The 19095-nt window shown below is 50.7% G+C and overlaps 3 protein-coding genes across 3 annotated transcripts in view; 2 read left to right on the top strand and 1 right to left on the bottom strand.

Annotated features, from left to right (window-relative positions):
• The window catches only part of LOC125955302 (fringe glycosyltransferase), a 106811-nt gene extending 93662 nt beyond the window's left edge, over window positions 1-13149 (top strand). The window contains exons 5-8 of the mRNA XM_049686403.1: window positions 3065-3203; window positions 11508-11688; window positions 11767-11861; window positions 11963-13149. Of these exons, the coding sequence (XP_049542360.1) occupies window positions 3065-3203; window positions 11508-11688; window positions 11767-11861; window positions 11963-12115 (568 nt within the window). The 3' untranslated portion in view covers window positions 12116-13149. The remainder of the gene's footprint in view (window positions 1-3064; window positions 3204-11507; window positions 11689-11766; window positions 11862-11962) is intronic.
• A 232-nt stretch (window positions 13150-13381) lies between these two features.
• LOC125955285 (uncharacterized) lies at window positions 13382-15332 on the bottom strand. Its single transcript, XM_049686382.1, has 3 exons — window positions 15175-15332; window positions 13853-15106; window positions 13382-13771 (listed from the first exon to the last, which is right to left on the bottom strand). The coding sequence occupies exons 1-3, from the start codon at window positions 15264-15266 to the stop codon at window positions 13477-13479; spliced, it is 1641 nt and encodes a 546-aa protein (XP_049542339.1). The 5' UTR covers window positions 15267-15332; the 3' UTR covers window positions 13382-13476.
• Window positions 15333-15713: 381 nt separating this feature from the next.
• On the top strand, window positions 15714-17991 carry LOC125955284 (uncharacterized). Its single transcript, XM_049686381.1, has 2 exons — window positions 15714-15904; window positions 15964-17991. The coding sequence occupies exons 1-2, from the start codon at window positions 15779-15781 to the stop codon at window positions 17551-17553; spliced, it is 1716 nt and encodes a 571-aa protein (XP_049542338.1). The 5' UTR covers window positions 15714-15778; the 3' UTR covers window positions 17554-17991.
• The last annotated feature ends 1104 nt before the right edge of the window (window positions 17992-19095 follow it).

Here is a 19095-nt window from a genome sequence, read left to right as displayed (position 1 = left end):
CCGACCATATTCTACTTTTCATCGTCATCGTCATCACTGTCTTCATGTTCTTCCGGATCAGCTCAAACGTTGTCGTAGTCTTCGTCATCGCTCGATCGTGGTAGCTTCGTGCTTTCGTAAATCTGGTGGAAAATTGAAATTAGTCTCGATCGATCGATTGCGGTCCTCGGACTTCACGATCGGGGCGGCGGTCCCGTTCCGTCATGTGATATGATTGATTGAATTTTTCCCACACCGTAAAGGGACCGGTTGGCGGAACCGCAAAATTCTGGCCCCCCGAAATGATTCGGAGAAAGGGGTGCGGAACAAAAGGCAACGATAGAGAGAGAGAGGGAGGAGAAAAAGAATTAAAAGTTCCATTACCGACCATTAGTCGGATGGTTTTTGTCTGTTTTCGGGTCTTCTTCTTCAGCTCCCTGTCTCTCGTATGACGATCTACGTACACACACACACACCATGCGTTCGATTGGATGTGTGATGAGCCACCGATTAATCCGGATCATTCGATCGCTTATTAGATTACTTGGACTGCCTGTGGATCGAACGGACCCCTAGGGAGAACCGTAGCGTAGCAATCGTGCCACGTCATTGCTACTAATCATCCCCAGTAGGCCAGGTCAGGCAGGCAACCAAATGCTCAACTCATCCAAGTAGCTCTCGAGCGCGCACGGTGTCGTCTAGGACTCCCAAATTTTGGGCCAAATTAGCAGTTCGTGTGTGGGGTGTGTGTGGGTGTGTGTGTGTGCGCATTCCTGTGTTCTCGCCATGCAGCAGTCACCCTCTTCCGGTCCCGAAACGATGGATCTCGGTGCACTGATCGATGAAGCGTGCAGTTCGCACGCCGTCGATTGCGCTTCGCTCCACCGAGTGTTGCATCTGATTGCGGCCAACATACACATCGCTCGTTCGACTGCCAGCATGGACGGGCGAGCGGCCGGTCAATCGAAAACTAACAATAGCGGAAACCCTCGAACGAGCCGCCCACCGCCCGGCACGACCGGTGGCCAGGCGAACCAACGGCGCGAGCTCGAAGTGATCCTTGGCCGGCTCCAGTGCGTCCAGAACATGCTCCAGGAGATCCAGCGGAAGGTGGACAAGATGGAGAAGTCGGAAGCGCGGGCCAAAACCGGCAACCAAACGTCCAAGGGCTCCAAGATGTCGGCCCGGGTTAATAACATCGGTGCGTCGGCCCTCGGTGGTGCCGCCGGTTGCGACGAGGTGCAGAAAATGCTGCTCGAGGGCAACACCAACGATTGCTTGTGTGTGATTAAGCGGCGCATGCGAAATGCGGCTCACTCGTGTCAGCTTTGATCGAAATCGAGAAATAAAGTATGCGAACCAAGCGATTGCATCTAGTACACTCTGCCCCATGGTTGTGTGTTTTTCGGAGTGTTCTCGTGGATTCGTTTGTCAAATTGTTACGTTGCTAGTACCGAGCCCGAAAGCAAAGGAGATCGAAATGGAGGAACAGAACGGCGAAATGTTAGAAGCGTTAATTGACGAAGCGATCGGACTACCGGATGGCATCATCAACTGTGCGGAGTTGAATCGATTGTTGAAAGAGCTCGTCATTCGCCTCACCGACAACATGAAGCAATTCGATCTGCAACGGACAGACTATGAAGAAAGGCTCTGTGCGATCGAGGAAGCGGTTGCCCTGGTCCAACAGAGGCAGGAAGCGATTGTACAGGACCAGGAGCACACCGAACCAATGGTGACGTCGGAGGAGGAGGAACAAGGTCCTGTTCCATCATCGGTTGCTTCGATCCAGGAAGAGAAGGTCTCCTTGACGTTCAGCCAGTCGCAGGTGTCACTGAAGGAGCAGCCCGAACAGCTATCGACCACTCTGGTCACTTTTATGAAGGAACTCCAGGAGCGCATCCAGCACGTCGAGCAGCTGTTCAGTGCAAAGCTGGATTCACTTGCGAACGACTTTACTCAGTTTCAACAGACCCTTAATCAGGGCAAACAACTGGAGCAGACCGATGAGGTTACCTTGGCAACCACGACACCGCAACAACCACCAATAACCCCCTCTACCGAGCAGTTAAACAAACTCGCCGAGTTTTCCGGCCAAATCGAGGATCTACAGCGTGAGCTGCAACAGTTGAAAGGCGAACGCGATCGACTACCGGAGCAGATCGAATCCCTCGTCCAGGACAAGCTGAAACAGTGCCAGGTGATGGCCGGAGAGAAGAAGAAAACAGTCAAATCATCGGCTCCGGCCTATACCGAGGCTTCCTCCTCTCGGACGGGCACCCTCACCACGAAGACCATATCTGCCTCCTGTACCACGCAGGAGCTACTGCAGAACCTCCACTGTTTGTCATGCGACACGAAAAATGTGATCCAAAGGATGCGCAACGGTGGACGTTATCTGCCACCACGGAGCAGTGCGAAGCTGGCACTGGCAGCACGTCGCCTCGGGTGTTCTGAGAGCGATGTGCGACAGCAGACGCCAACCAACGTCGTGGTGGGACGTAGTCGAACGTGCGGTGGTGCGTACACGGTCGTACAACCGGATGAACGTGTCTTCCGGACCGTCAGCGGCCAGATTCGGTCCGATGAGTCCGTACCAGGTGCTGTCGAGGAAGCAACCATCGAACAGGAACAGTAGGCGTGGTATGCGCGCACGTCTTTGTCGTCAAGGATATCTTTTTTCTATGATCATAGTACACATTGTGCCACTATTCGTCAGTTGCCTTCAGATTGCTGTCCGTTGGGTTGGGAGTTTAGTTCAAAATTTTCGTTCCAAAATGTATTCTTCGAAAGCGACGGAGCTCTGTTCCTGCCGGCCGCAGAAGCAACGCTATGCGGGAGGCAGCCACACGGTAACACTCCCCGAGGAGCGAGTGTTCCGCCATCGGTGTGCTGCCGCGCCAGGTGCGACGGCATCCCGCAATCGAACACAGTTAATAAAGTCGCGGGCGAAGGGCCAAAGCGAGATCTCCTGGAGTCCGGCAATACATATCTGTAGGAGCTCTTAGCCCCCCCCGTTCTTCTTGCCTTCTAAGTAGAAACTAATGCCAAATATTGTGCTTTCTTTCTTTCGCTTCCGTTACAGATGGTGGTGCCACTTCGATGACGACAACTATGTGAACGTTCCGCGGCTCGTCCGGATGCTGGATGACTACAGCCCAACGCAGGACTGGTACCTGGGGAAACCGAGCATATCCTCGCCGCTGGAGATATTCCTCGATAGCGTAAGTGTCCCTCTTCCCCTCCCCCCCTGAAAATGTCTACCTGAATGAAGCTCCGAGTTGAATGCTAATCAAAATTCGAAATTTAACGCCCCGCGAGTGCCGATGAAGCGATGGATTCCGGGATTCTTCCATCTTACTCCATTGTCTTATCTCTCGCCAACATCGCGATGTATGCGTGTGTGTGTGTGTGTGTGTGTGTGTGGGTCCAAATTTTGTCAAATATAATAATCCGGTGGCACAAAAGGCTCAAATTCCATCGGGGGAGATTCCAATCGCGATTCATCTTCGATCGCCACTACCAATCATCGATCGCCACACACAACTCCAACCTGCTAGTCCCTCCGTCGACACACCGGGCGTCGTAAGATGACGAGTTTCGGATACGGTATACATCTCCCGGTATCCCGCTGAGCCGGGGCCGATGATCCGCGCCGCGAACCAGAGCTTCGGTTGCTTCGACCGAAGAAGTTCGAATTCGAAAACGGCCACACCACACACACACACACGCGAGCGCGAGACGTGACAAAAATGACATAAAATTAAATTAAAATAAACAAATCAACCTGACCGCGGCCTAGCGGGGGGTGCGGCCATCTGGGTTTTCTGGTGTTTCAAGGCCCATGGCTCGAAGGCTGGATAGATCGCGATCGCGATCTTTGATTGAGGAGGCGCATAAAGCAGCCACTTTTGGATCGAGCAGAATCGAGAAACGAGGCAGCACACACACACACACACTCACGGAACGAATTTCGGGGACCGGGGATCCAAAGAGATCCAATAAAAGCCGCCCTCGGTGGGGCGCCTACCGGGACGCACCATGCTGTGAGTTTATGAGCCGGCCGCTGATCGCGCCAACGATGCTCATTCATGGCCCATTGATGAGGCACATAAATTAGAGCGGACCAGCAGACCAGCACTCGCAGCTCGAAGCTTCTCCAAGTTGATTACCCGTCCGGACCACAATCAGGTTGTCTTATCATTTTAGAGCTAGCCAAGCCATTCAGTGCCATCCAGGCGAATGCCTCTCTAGAAGACCTTCAGATTAGAGACCATTTAACATCGATCTTCAGAAAACGGCCAAATGCGATTAGACCGAAAAACGAGAGCGCGTGATAGATCCCGTACCAAGGATCCCTCGCTTCTTCACTGTCAAGATGTGTGTGCTAGTAAACAGAGAGACGCGCGCACACACACACACACACACACAGGCACAGGCACTCCGCATGTAGCATTGGAGGCGGCAAATCTCTTCCCAAAAAAAATCATATTTTATCCTCGAACTCGCGAACGAAACCGCCGCGCTGCTGGTGCGCTTAGTGGGCAGCAGAAAACTATCCAACCATTAATTCATAATGCTGCTGCTGCTGCTGCGGCGTAGACCACGCAACCGCACGACAGCTTAGCGTCCCGAGCAGCATGTGAGGGCTTACAAAATGTGGCGGGTCAACCCGGAGCTCGGAGCGCTAATTTGACTGTGAATTAATTTCCAATTTATCAGTCAACCATTTGTTTCGCACCCCGGCTCCCAAAATGGTGAAATCGGTTGGCCGCCTGGAGGCTGGCCGAGAATGGCGCGCAGCGCCGAGATTTGAGGCCCGGCTGGCCAACGGCCAGCGGACGCCAGACGCGATGCGATGCGACGCGACGCGACGCGAAACGCGCGGAATGATAATCGATGATTTATCGATTATGAAAATTGGTAACCATTGTGTGCGGGCATCGGATGTAAGGGATGATGGTCTCCGCCTAAAAACCGCTGAAAGGAAATGGTGATCATTTGACAGCATAACTCATCCACCTCAGGGAAGGAGGGTGAGATCGTAACTCTTCGTTGCCTTGGTCGTGGCCGCGGTCTCCTCCTGCGAAAGTGGCGCCGCTACAAGGTGTACGACCCCCTTCTATTGTCACACGATGTTTTCCGCCTCATTCCCGTGGCGAGGGGTACTTCAATTACACGCGCGCCAAATGAATTGCGAGAAATTTGACAAGAGAATTCGAAAGAAATGAGTCCCGAGACCGAGAGAAAGAGGAAAGCGAAATCCGGAACAAATCATCCCTGTGTGATCCCTGTTGGTCAAGATCTGGAGCATCGCGGAATGTTGATGTCACTATCACCGTTGTCGCCTTCGCTTTGGTGATTTGTTAGCGTTGGAAGCAAAAGCACACTCAAAAGTGGCCATTAATGTTGATTAATGCAAGGCTAATGATGCTACTGCAATCACTTTAGACCGCTTCTGGGCGCTCCGCATCTGCAGGGTTGCTCCAGTCGCGGAAAAACGGGGATTGAAAACCCCTTTACCGGACCAATTAGCCGCAACGGACTTCCACAAAACAGCACTTCTCACCCCTTAAGAAGAATTAATAAACTTCTGCTCGCGCCCAATAACGCAGACCCGGAGGAGTCTCTACTCTAGTCGGTCAGAATTTTAATGATCATCATTCTCTCTCTCTGCAATCCCCAACTCGAGATTTTTGGAGGGCCCCCCCCCCCCCCCCCCCCCCCCCCCGGTGGAAAACCGATTTTTATGAGCTCTCGAATGACGCCGATGATCGGCCCCGGTCCCCACAGGACGCTGACCTTTTTCTTTGCAGGAAAAGAGAGAAAGAAAGAGAGCGCGCGATGGAAAATGATGATCCCCGGAACCACTGGACGCACCGGGGAGCTCACTGCCGGGGATAAGAGGCGCAAAAAAACGACGATTTCACACACCAACACCGACACCGGTGCCGGATCAACGGCGATACCCGAAAAGGATTGGAAATTAGCACCTTCCTCCTGTGTGTGTGCGCGCGCGCATGCCGGAATCGGTCCACGTCCGCGCGACGCCCAAACCCCGGACCCCGGAGCGGATTCACCTAATTAATGGGGCCCAGGGGCCTTCTCTCCGAGGGCCACCGAATGGTCACGCGATCTACGCGGATCGGATCATCGGATCAGCATCGCAGCGATGGCCATCGATGATGCGATTTTATGGTCCCGCCTTGAGGGCCTTAATCCAATCTCCGACCGCCCGTCGGCTAGCTCCGGAGCTAGAAGACGCTCTATGACGGGGTGGCCGGGAGAATGGCGGGGTTATATCATAGACCAAATGGTTTGAAGCACGCCGCCGCCGCCGCCGCCGTGAGTGGGCATCGTGGTTCTCGTGGTTGAAGTGGAAGATGCGCGGCAATCAATCGCATCGCACGGGGTTCGTTATTTTTTTGACGAATCAATCAGCGGGGCATCAATCCCGCGGTGCTCCGAGAACGACATCTTTCTCGCTTTAATTAGCCGGCGATGCCTTATGGTATCGCCGTTCGCTTTGGCGATCCTCGGAGGTCATTGTGTATGGCATTCGGTAGGAGTTGTTAGTGGAAGCACCTGGACGTAACGTTCCACAGTCGTACCCGTACCCAGAAACCGTCCAGGTCACCGGATCAGATAAACTAGAAGTCCGAAGACCGTGGAAGATAAGCCTTATAGAAGGCTACATGATTACCGGGGTGGTTGGGTCCAGTTTGGTGTAATTGACGCACGCCCGCTCGCTGAAACCATCTATCAAGTCCGGCGAGTCTGGCTGTCTGCGAAGCTGGGATCCAGCTGATGCTGAACCTTGGCCTCGCCCTCACCCCAAACAACGGTATCTACGGTAAATTATGCCACAATTACGCAAGCCACGTCTGTCAGTATGCCGGGGCTCTCGGGACTTGTACTGGACTCTCTGCGGTCATCTACTGCAACTAGCAAGTCCCGGGATCTACCGGGAAACCCTTCGGTAAGAAGCCTTCGCTGCTTCTGTTGCTCTCCGTTGCGTCGTTGATAACTCGTTGGATGTTGGGTTTTGTGTGCCAAACTGTGCCGTTGTGTCCAGAGAGACTAGTTCCACAGGCTGGAGACTCGAGACTGGAGAGTTAACGGATCATAGGATAGCTTTTCGCGATTCCCCCCAGCACACGCTGCCAGTCAACGGTCTGAAACTGGAACGGGCAATGAATGGAGGAGCGGGTACTCCGCGGCACCGCAGCAACAACAGCAATGAAGTGGCCAATTGATTTTGACGTTTCCGACATCCATCATAATCGCGGGCCGCGCGCGCGCAGCTTCAAGTAGCAGCAAACGAAGCAGACGAACGAGACGCTGGCCTAAACTGACAGGGCCCCGTCGGAACGCCACGGCCGTGGCCACGGCGGCACTGGTTCCTGGATTTACTTTGCCGCCTGGCTTTGTCTAGGTCTAGGCATCGGGCCCGAAATCACACAGTGGGATAGAGAACCAATTACCGGAGAGCAAAAGAAGGGATTGGGGTGGCAGTTTGGACGTGGTGCGCGCACAACGGACATCACGGAAGTGGCCCCACTTTTGACGAAACCCCGATCGAGATTGGCCGATTGACAGCTTGATTCACGGGCCGATCTCCTCTCCGGACCTTCCCCCTTTGACTTTCGACTCATTATTTCGATTTCTGCGAAGGGGGATGCCGCTCCGGATCGAATACTCGAGAGGGCTACTGCAGTCCTTTCCTTTTCGCCTGATCGCCGGTCTGGTTGCAAGTAGGTAATTGAGCGTCCGAGCCGAGCCCCGGAGTAAAGGAAGCAGATCATTTGTTTGCCGCGTTAGCGCGCACACACACACACACACACACCGGTCCAATGCCGGTCACCGGAAACACTACCCCAACACACAAAAACTCGACCACAGATTGGCCAGCGTTGAGATGATAAGGATCTTCATCATCTGGGAGCATGAGTGTGTTAGAGAGAGAGAGAGAAAAAGATCGGAAAAAGAAGAAGAAATGGAGCTAAATTGCGACGAAAAATTGCCCAAAAAGTCCCGGGCCTCTCCCTTCGGTTGTAGATTACATCAAGCGCGCGCGCCCATTGCCTTTACCGCACACACACACACACAAATCTCGGCCACAAAGCTTGTGAGCCGCTTATAGGGCCGCTCGCCGGAAACGAAATGTCAACGTTTTAACGGCGCCCCGAACCGGAGGCAGGCTTTGCGGAGAGGTTTTCGAGACTGAGATAATTTGTTTTGATCACTGCCACTTGACGCAGCCGCATCATGGAGAGGCCCAGCACCGGCCCAAAAATACAAGTGTCCACCTCGACAGCTTACAACTGCCTCCGTCCTGCTGCCTGGCTGCTGCTGCTGCTGCTGCTGCTGCTAATGTGCTATCGGGGACAAGGATCTCCCTGATCGCATGTGTTGTAGGTAGCGCGGAATTGGTAGCTGGGGCCGGGGGAATTGATTCATTACTCATTCCGCTCAGCTTCCCTCTAATCCAGCTAATCCCGGACACCCGGACGTGAGGCACTTGAATACGTGCCATGATCTTTACTCTGCCACCAAACACCAACGTCAGGCGCGAGTGGAACAAGATGTACGCGATTGCGATTCTCTTCCGCGAGTCACGAGAGAAACTGGAACTCCAGGTTATTATAATAACCCAGTGGACGCGTCCTCTGGACGTGACGTAATGCTTCCGAAAATTGGACTTCCTTTTGCACTACACCGGACATCATGCTGTCCGGCTAAAGCTAACCAACGTGCCAACCGGATATCCGTTGAGATGCAGAAAGGGGTGGAACGAGTGAAAGCCCGAAGATCCTGAGGCTAAAGACCACTTTGCATACCCTCATGGGTTGGTCGGTGTGAACCTTCACTTCCATTCGAGACCAGCCCGAGGAACCGGTGGCAGAACATTCAATTAGGGACCAAGTCTTAACGACCCTCTTCCCCTAAGAATCCCCCAGAGGCTAATTGAGTTCAGAACAATCCAATGTTGACGGTGATGGTGGCTTCTGGGGAGTTCTGCCTCGCAGGTTCTTCTCCCTCACATCGATTGATTGAACCTATCAATCAAAGCGAGACTGCTCGCCGTCCTCGTCGTCATCAGCATACCATGCTGGCGGGTGGGGCCCTTGGAACGACCCTCGTCGGCTGATCGCCTTCGACCTCCCTTAATCCAATTAAAATCCCAACCAACTCGAGGGCGCGCAGCTTGTTGCTCGAGAAGTGAAAAAAGGAACACGGAGTACGAAGGAGAGGAGAAGGTCATTTACATTGGCCATGGCGGGCAATGGCGGACAAGGGACAAGTGAAGGAAGGCTCGCTTCCGCCAGCCCTTCTTCGACCCTAAACCAGCTGACGGACGCGCGCGCGCGTCGTTGTCGCTCAAAACGATGATGAGTGACAGTGTCCGGTGTCGTCGTCGTCGTCGTCGCCGCCGCCAAATGTGCCAATCAACACGCGCTGCTGCGCTGCTGCAACCAATCGGACCGGAAGTGAGGCCGGTGAGCCACAAAACAATGGCCGACTACAGGCATAGTCCCGTCTGCACTTGCACCGCACTCGACGGTCACGCGGCTGCTTGACACAATTATGCTCCCAATTGAATCCCACCCCATTCGCTAAGCCCTGCCATCTGGACACAGGTTGGCGCGCCCGGGATCACATCTAGTCAGGATGAGTTAGTCCTCGCCTCTCGCGTCTCGTAAATCAATGTCACGCGGAATCAGAGCGAAGAAGTGTCAACAAACCATAATGCGTGCGCCTCACTGTTGGAACGACCACAACGACCACAATCATCGCAGCAACCGAAAGTGTTCGTTTCTTCGTTCAATATTTGTGTGTATTTACCATCGCGCCCTCGGAACTCGCTTCTCCTACTAACGCTACACTTAAGATGGCCTCGTTTGCGGTGCGTCGTGCCAGTCCGCTGCTGCTGTGGTTGTTGTTGTTGTTGGTCCTCTCGAGTTCGGCTTCCTCCCATTGTTTTCTCATTTATTTGTGTTTGATTTCGGTGCCTTCTACGATGACCCCCAACATACGCACGAGTAGCAACAACCGTACCGAACGATCGAAGGAGGCGACGGAGCACCGCCGAGCGAGTGTCTCCGCACAAACAAACAAACAAAGTCATTCCAATCCGTGGGTTGTGTATGGTACGTGGTAGTAGCAGCAGCAACAGCAACAACAGCCGCATCATCATAAGCGCAAAATGATGAAGTGAATGATAAATAGGCATCATCGCGGGATTCTTTGGCTCGGACCACAACCACGTTCCCCCCGGCGTTCGTGTGTCTCCACAGTGCAATGCCACGATGATGCGCCCGCCTGCTGCTGCCGCTGTCCGTCCGCCTTTCGCCTTCGCGCTGCACAATTGCGTTGGAGCTCGCGAAAAAGAAAGCCAGATCAGCAGCAGGGCATGGGGACGAAAATCAAAACAAAAACACGGGGAGGGTGCGGACAAAATAAATAATTCAACGCACGCCACCACACGTGGTGACGACCGTTTGGTTGGTGAACCGGAAGATGATATGGACAGGGCAAGCGACCGACCGCCGCGGTACGGCGACGGTACCATACGGATCTGTTGGACTGATGCGTACCGACTGGGAGCGGAGGGTGTGTGTGTGTCGAGCTTTTGTGGACCAGAAGTGCCACAGAAGGGGTCGTCCAAAGTGGTTTCAGTGAGCTACTCGCTGCTTCAAGTCTGAATGCTGCTGCTGCTGCTGTTGCTGCTGCTGTTGGCTTAATGGCACTCCAGGCGTGGTGTACGGAGAGGACACGCACGCTCAAGAAGGTGACTATATGGGGAGTGGGAAAAAGTGGCGGTCACCAGATTGAGAAGCGCGAGATGATGCTGCGCCCGCCCCACAGTGGATGATGGCCGCTGTGAAATGCGCGTCGCTGCTCCAACAGATCGAGCGGTCATGAATAAAGATCGTCTCCTGTACGGACGGACGACCGATCGATCAAGCGATCAGCACATCTTCTGGATGCTGAATGGGGCGGGGGAACGGGATCCCTTCTCGCGCGGTTGAGACAATTCGATTTTTCGGGATTTTCTCCGTCCTGAACTGAATTACGAATTCAGAATCGATCGCAGTTGGCGCTTGCCACTTGAACAGCCAAATATGGGTTGTCGGGATTTGCTTGCTTTTGCGAATCCGCGCATCGCAGCAATCCAAACCAAGCTCCAAGGTGCGTTGTTAGGAAGCGAGCGACTGAACGATTGAAGCTAAGGCCAGCCCAAGATAGAAGATAGAATTCCGTGCTCCTTTTATTACCGTTCATTCCCATTGTTTTGTGAGATTCGAATGTGTTCGCGTGTGCCAATCCCGTATGGTACGACCAGCGCCATGACCCAAAGGGAAGGCGCACGGACCTCAATCAGCTTCAATTGATTTGCTCAATCAACTCTCATCAACGCAATGCGCGTTGCGAACCAACAGCTACACCATACCCACCATGCCCCGTTGCCACGTTACGTTGACTAATCGAATGTGTCTTCTCTCTCTCTCCCTCTACCCGAACAGACTAAATCATCGACGGAAGTGAACAAAAAGGTGACGTTCTGGTTCGCCACCGGTGGCGCTGGATTCTGCATAAGCCGGGCCCTCGCACTGAAGATGATGCCGATCGCCGCCAGCGGCAAGTTTGTCGCGATCGGTGACAACATCCGCTTTCCGGACGACGTGACGATGGGTTTTCTGATTGGTAGGTACCACCCCGGGCGCCCTTGTTTCTATGGTCACTCGATCTAACTTTTCTGATGTTCTTCTCTTCCCTCTACAGAGCACATCCTCAAGGTTCCGCTTACTGTGATCGATGCGTTCCATTCGCACCTGGAACCGATGGAGTTCATACGGCCGGAAACGTTCCACGATCAGGTAAGCTATCGGTGGGCTGGGGTGGTTCCGTTCCGCTCGCCCCTTAATGGTGCGATAAACGATTTCTAACCGGGTGTCACCCTCTTTCGCCCTTCCACCAGGTTTCGTTCAGTTATGCCCGGATGCGCAACGAGTGGAACGTCGTGAAGGTGGACGGTTTCGATCTGAAGACGGATCCGCAGCGCATCTATTCGCTGCACTGCTATCTCTACCCGTTCTTCAGCATCTGCCCCAAGTCGATCCGGAGGCGATGAGAATGGGCAGATAGATCTATGGGTAGCCAAGGGAACCAGCAAAGCAAGCAGTTAGAGCCAAATCAAAGGAACCACACTAGAGTACTCGCCAGGAGGGATACTCGCGAAGCAGAACCAGCAGAGCAGCTACCACGTCTATTGTAGACCGCTATGAAAGAGGGCTAGAGGGTGTGCTGATGTGTGTGATATAAGGCGGGGCGGGAGGTCAGGATACAGGAGCACTAACCGTGCATGCGCATCGGACTTTCCTTTTTCAAAATACTGTGATCGTTCGGATCGTTGGATTCCGAACAGCAGCAGCAGCAGCAGCAGAGAGCTAGATGGTCCTCTTTGCGACACAAACGCAATAGTAATGTTAATTGTAATGAATGTTGTATGAAATGTAAAAAATGGAAACAAAATTGATGGTCAACCGGAGACCAAATGATTCCTTAAATGAATCTGTATCCTTTGGCTCCTAATGTAGTTCATATTCAGAAGTTTAGTAGCTGTGTCTAGGGACCCGTTAGGAACTATCGCCGGATTGGGGTGCAGTATCCCAACAGGCACAATTCACCAATCAACCAGGGGAACGCACGAGGGTAGCTAACGATAATGCGCAATAGTAGGTGTAGTAGCAAGCTTTGTAGTAGCAGTAGGTGCAGCAGATGAAGTTGTCGTCACGGTTACTACCCAACAACGTCATAACATATGGGATAAGCCGGTCGTGCTGAGCAGGCGGCGGTAGCATCGTCTCCACCGACCGACTATCAGTCTAGTCTCTTTGTGTGTAGCAAGAAAGATACGTTCCCTTTCTCCTCCCAATTGCGATCCGATTACGCCCCAAGCGCGTGTCTTCCGAGGATCGACCGTAGCAAGTAAACCTACTTCGTGTACATATCTCACCACTAAGTGTAAACCAGCAAGCGAGTACGAATGTAAGTTGTTAATTGTGCGCCTGCAGCCGCAACCCTTGTGTGTTGTTGTGGTGCGCGCGTATGTATTGTTCAAAACAAGTTTATGTATAAAAATTGTAATAAAGTGATATGAGAAATCTTGAACCATGGGTCGTACCTTTTTTTATCGCCTTTCGTTTTTTAAAACCCACCAATAGATGATACGGACTACTTCCCCTGCTTGCCTCCTCATCGATCCATTTCGATTAGAGCTTATCGAAATAAAAAATATTCCGATTATTAGAAAACCATAAATGGCAACGGAACTCATATGACCCAAGAAAAACCAAGCGACCATAGAAACAATCAAAGCTTACTTACAATTTTTTCTGCAAATCGAACAATGTATATATTTCATTCGACTGGCGCTTCTGTGTCGCGTGCGGCGTTGATTCGATGAACGCCAATCAAATTCTAACACTTGGATTACGCTTTACACAAACCCTCACGTCTTGTGATACCTAGCGGATATTCATCCCAGTCCAACCAGTCATCCGGTTCCTCCCATAGTCCACATTTTTTCGCCGCTCGTCCACATCCCAACCGTTCGATCAGATCCTGAACGACATATGTTTTCGACGCGAGAAGCTGGTCAAAGTTCGGCATAGAGCCCTGCTGCCCGCCACCAGTCTGCCTCCAAGAGCCGGCGTAGATCTCGATCATCGTACACAGATGCTGTTGACGGGCGGCCGTCAAAGGTGGTTCCACTAGTGTGAACAATCTGAAGAAATGAGAAAAAAACATCCACCTTTCAGTACCAGTGATGCCACCCCCCAATCCCATCGATCGGACAATCTCTTACATCGGTAGAACCTTCTTCGTGTGCTGGTTAATCGCATTCAGGTGGGTCTTGAGTTGGCGCCGATCCAACCGCAAATGCCAGGGACAGTCGACGGTGAGACCGAGTATGAGCTGCTGCGGGGCAGTTTTCTTTAGCTTTTTCCGGTACCACTCCTGCGCCAACCGTTCCGCCATCAGCTTCCTCTTCACTTTGCCATTTTGCAACTCCTGAAACAACACCAAACGCTGGGAATGGAGCGTTCGGCAGTACTTCTTGAACTCCTTCAACAGCTGGAACCCGGTCGCGATCTTCACCGTCCAAAAGCTGGCCACCGAACGGTTCTGTTCGTCCTCGGTGTCACTCTCCGCCACGGCCAGTAGCCGATCGAACAGTTCCTGCAAGCAACCGGTCTCGGCGAGCGCTCGGAAGAAGGCACTGTGTAGCTTTCCCCAGTGTCTCTGTCGGAACCGGACCGGATCTTGCATCAGGTAGCGACAATTGGACATTACCGCATCGCACACCTTCCGTACACCGTTCAAGTTGTGTGCGATGGTGCGCTGATTCCTCACGAACTGTGCCAGAAGGTGCATTGCGATCACTCGCAGCTGGTCCGTTCCGCGACGTGTCTCTTCCGCTTGCAGCGTCTCGTACTCGGGATCGGTCAGATGGGGGCGCGTCTGCTGCACAGTGGAACACTTTCGTAACAACCCGGCCATCGCGGCATCATACGCACGGAGGACGGTGCAGAACTCGTCGCTTAGCGGGGCTCGTTTGGCCCGGTGTAGCGTTCCATAGGTGACCGGTTGCATGGTGTTCAGTTCACGCTGCCAGTACGAAACCTTCAACCAGTCCATGCAGTACTCGGCCGACCGCCGGAACACATCGATCGCGATCGATACCGATCGATGGGCACACAGGTGCCGCAGTTCGACGAGAAACGGCTCGATACCGATACCGCGGACATGCTGGGCGATCGTTCTCTTCCTGTGCTGCTGATACGTTTGCGTTTCCTCGGTAACGTAGTTGACGAAGCGGGTGAACGCACCAGCGTAAATGTTCTTGATTTCGGTCGCATTCGGATCTCCCTCCTCACGCTGTATCCGGAGATCGAACAGCTGAGCCTCGAGCACAGTCGCTGTGCAGCGAACGCAAACTGGAACGCTCTTATTTTGCCGAACCTTCCACACGTTGAGCCATTGTAAGGCGTCTTCCTTTGCTTCGAAATCTTCCGCGGTCGTTTCAAACAGCTGCCGGAACACGTGCTGGAACTCGGATCTGTAGAACGGGTTAAAGTGCGAGTTAGCAAAAAAATAAAATGGGGTTCGTTGCGGGGATTCACTCACTTATCTCGCCAGGCAGAAATGTGTGTCCTGTCGGGTTGCAAAAGATCCACATTACACGCTGGAACCACTTCTTCCGGACTGTTCTCGTTCATTTTTTTCGCCAAAAATACCGGCAAAAAGCGACTTCGATGGCGCTTGTTGTTTTTCTGCTCGCCCCCCAAAACTGCTTCCCAAAAAGAGACTTTTCGAAAAAGTCCGCATTCAAAACTGCTTGCTACAAAGGGACTTCAGTCAGTTTCGAGCAGTAGTTGATGCCCTTACTACACCTACCGAAAGTTGAAGCGTGATTTCATTTTGAGGTGATTTGAAACCCGCTTGTGTTTGTTGTGCGAATAGTTAAATATTTGAGGAGCTTTGTCGAATATTTTTGGTGTTTTTAATGTTTATTAACACACTGAAAGTGTCTGTTTTGAATTTTATTTAAAAAGCAATCCTTGGAGCTACGGAAATTGCACTCGTGGTCCAGTTCAGTTCAAATTTTTAATCGTTACCGTTGTCGTTACGCGGAACCGAAAAACAACAAATAAACGTCAAGTGAACCTTGCGATTTACCGCGTAAACCTTCGTCCTGCCTTAAAATTTGTCGAAAGTGTTCTCTTGAAACATGGTGTTCATTCGCAAAGCTATTATCGCCAAACGATTCCAACAGGCTAAACAAATGAGGCAAGCCAAGCGTCCCAAGCAGGCCAAACGAAATGGAAAAAACTACATCGACTCCCTACCGGAAGAGGTGAGTAAGGATTTCTGGTGAACCTAACATCCAGCTCTTACCTGTCTGTATCCTTGCAGCTCTTGTGTATGGTGTTTGACCGGCTAAATCTGAAGGACGTAAAGGCCGCTTCTCTTACCTGCCGCAAATGGAACGATATCATCTTTTCTAGCGGATATGCAAACCGATTTATCTTCGAAATTAATATGCACGTACCAATTCCTTATTCTATTGCATTTCTCTTGCAGTCAATACAGAATAGAGAACAAAAATCATTGAAATTAGAGGAATTGAGGAAAACTCATGCCGAGCAGACCATACGTGCCATAACCCAATCTCCACGGAGCTATCGCATCGTGAAATGTGTGACAAACAAAACATTGTGTCCTCACAATCCTCCTTTATTGGCGGCTATTCACCAGAAGTTTGGAAACTATCTAAACACGCTGGAGCTTTCCTTTGATGATGCTACCATGACGAATATGTTTCCATGGATAGTCGAAACAATACCGCTGATGCCGCAGCTGGGAACATTAAAATTAGAAGATCACGATAGGAGAACAAGACTCCAAGATACTATACCAACCCTACGCAGCCAAACTCTGAAGCATCTTGTTATGAGAACCAATTTTAAGTTCGGGTTAGATGTACCGCAGTTGCAATCCTTTGATGGTTTATTGTCGGTTCTTGATCGCTCTAATGACAGTCGCCAGCCTCTTGTGATCACTAACCTTAAACATCTTACCATAAGAAAAGAACGATGTGACAACGAATCCGAAACGATAGTAACACGGGGACCCTCAATCATTCGTTTACTGCCGCCTATAGAAAGCTTGGTATGGGACGATGACTTACCAAATGATGAAATCTTTCTCGCTATATGTGAAGCATGTACAATGCTGACGGATCTGAAATTAACCTGTAGTGTATGGCTGTCCAATATTGGCGTTTACAGTAATCTGTCAAAGCTCACCAATCTTCGCAAATTTTCAATTGGTTCTCCTTGCACATCAGATGAGTCTCCGTTACACTTAGACTTTTCGTCTCTCACCAAGCTAGAGAAACTGGCAATAGTTGAGTCAGGAGTCGATTCTCTGATACTTCCCAAATCGGTTAAAAGTCTTCAATTGGTTGTCGATAAGGAGAACAAACAAAGGATGAGAAAAACTATCATTAACTGCAGTAAGCAGTTGATAGAACTTAGCCTGGTTTTAGTTGATTGCGACCATTCCCACCAGGAAATGCCGATTGAAACTCTGGAAATTTTACCGCGGCTAACAAATCTGGAAACACTTGAGTTCTGTGGTGGTTTTTTTACAAAATCAACGTTTCTTTGCCTAAAATCTCCAATGGATCGACTGCGAACACTGAAGCTCGAAAAAAATTGTGTAGACACGCGTCGTTTTCTTGGACTCAAGGAAAAGTTTCCCAACTTGAAGGAGGTAGTGATGCAGACGGACAACCCAAGGCGAGTTCAAAAATCTACAAATCCAGATTTGTATTCAGTATCGACTGCAGATATAAAATCACCAAATAGTTGGACAGATTCAGATTTAGATTCCTGGTATGATTCAGCTCCAGACTCAAATTTCGATCCATTTTTTGATTCAGATGACGAACCATATTTCGATTCGGAAGTAGAAAAATATTACCGATCAGATTTATATTGAGATTAGTATCATAGTGGATTTCAGATTTAGGTATAGGGATTTTTGTTATTTTGTCTTTGGATACTCCGCGTCACTGGAATGAATTTTTGCCTTCACTATTGAAGACTACCAGAAATGCATTAAGAATATGAGATCATGCGGAATGATTACAATGAATTGCTAAAATTACAATGTAACCAATACCAAGCAATGCACGGAACACGAATTGTGAACTAACTTCGAAATAATAAACATAACATGTTTAGAAACTGCACCAACAACGGGAATGTCACGCCATCGTCGTTTAATAAAGCATAAGTTAAAATTAACGTTGATAATTGTCGTTAAACTTGAATAAAGCATCTCCGTTATCATCTAAACGGCACCACAGAGGAGTTTAACGAGCAAGACAAAACCGATTTAAAATTGATTTCGATTCAAGGTATCGCCTCACGGAATGTCTCACCTTTTGCAGTTGAAGAGTACAGGATACCGTCAGATCCACCCGAGTTTCTGAAAACCCTTCGCTTTAATTGCATTCACAACTTATATACGAATTGGGAACGACCATGTCCATCCCAATCGGCCATCGGCAATCGAGAAGCATAGAATTCGAAGAATGACGTACCCAGTAGTGATATCCACATTACACATGTTCTTGTATAGATAATTAATTTATTTCAATTGTGGTTGCTCTCTTGCTCTCGCTCTCCATCTCTTTTGCCTTCCCAGCAGCCTTCCCCAAGGCCCCGCCGCCTAGTGGGTTACTCTGCCCATCATGCCTCACCCTTCATTATCATCAATAATAATAGTATTAATAATATTCATAATAATTTTAATAATAATGATAATAAAATTAATAATAGCTGTGTGGTGGTGTGATTTGTTGGTTGCTGTTATCAGTAGAAAGTAGAGCGCTTGCCACCGAACCACCTGGCCCCTGTTCGTTTTGCCGTACTTCGCGGGCACGGCAGCCGACAACTACTGAGCAGAGTGTTGCTGTGAGCGGCAGGAAGTAACGGACTACTTCGATCCTCGATCATCAATCGATCGATCTTTTCCCCCTTTCATTTGCTGTTTTCATTTGCTGAGCCAGAAAACGATCACTAAACTAACAGAGGACACACTCCCGTTGGCCTTTACTTTGTTCATGTTTTCCCTTCCCCTTTGCTCGGCTTTGTCGTCTTAAAGTACAAATTTGGCCTAACATGCTCGCGCGCACATACGCGCACACAGGACACGCTTGTGTGACTACACCGCTGAGCTCGTACCTTCCTCCCGGACGAGACACCACAGCTCCGGATACGTGTACTACAACTTTTGCTCCTTTCAATTTGCATTAAAACCATTAAAGGGGAGAGGGAGAGCTCTCTATAGTTCCCATCCCCGTTTCTACCAGGGGATGCAGGCGGGCCCCTACCTTACATTCGGCTAAGACTTTGGGGAAGATCGCTGATAGCCGATCGGTGTAGTAGCGTAGCGGTTTTTGTACAGAACATTTGATTGTTTTCATTCGTGTGTGTGGTATTGTTTGTTTGTGGTGTATTTGTTCTTGTTGTTTGT

This window comes from Anopheles darlingi, chromosome 3 (genome assembly GCF_943734745.1).
Source record: "Anopheles darlingi chromosome 3, idAnoDarlMG_H_01, whole genome shotgun sequence".
Taxonomy (NCBI): Eukaryota; Metazoa; Arthropoda; class Insecta; order Diptera; family Culicidae; genus Anopheles; species Anopheles darlingi.
The sequence above is the reverse complement of the archived record's forward strand: the minus strand, read 5'-3'. Positions and strand labels throughout refer to the sequence as shown.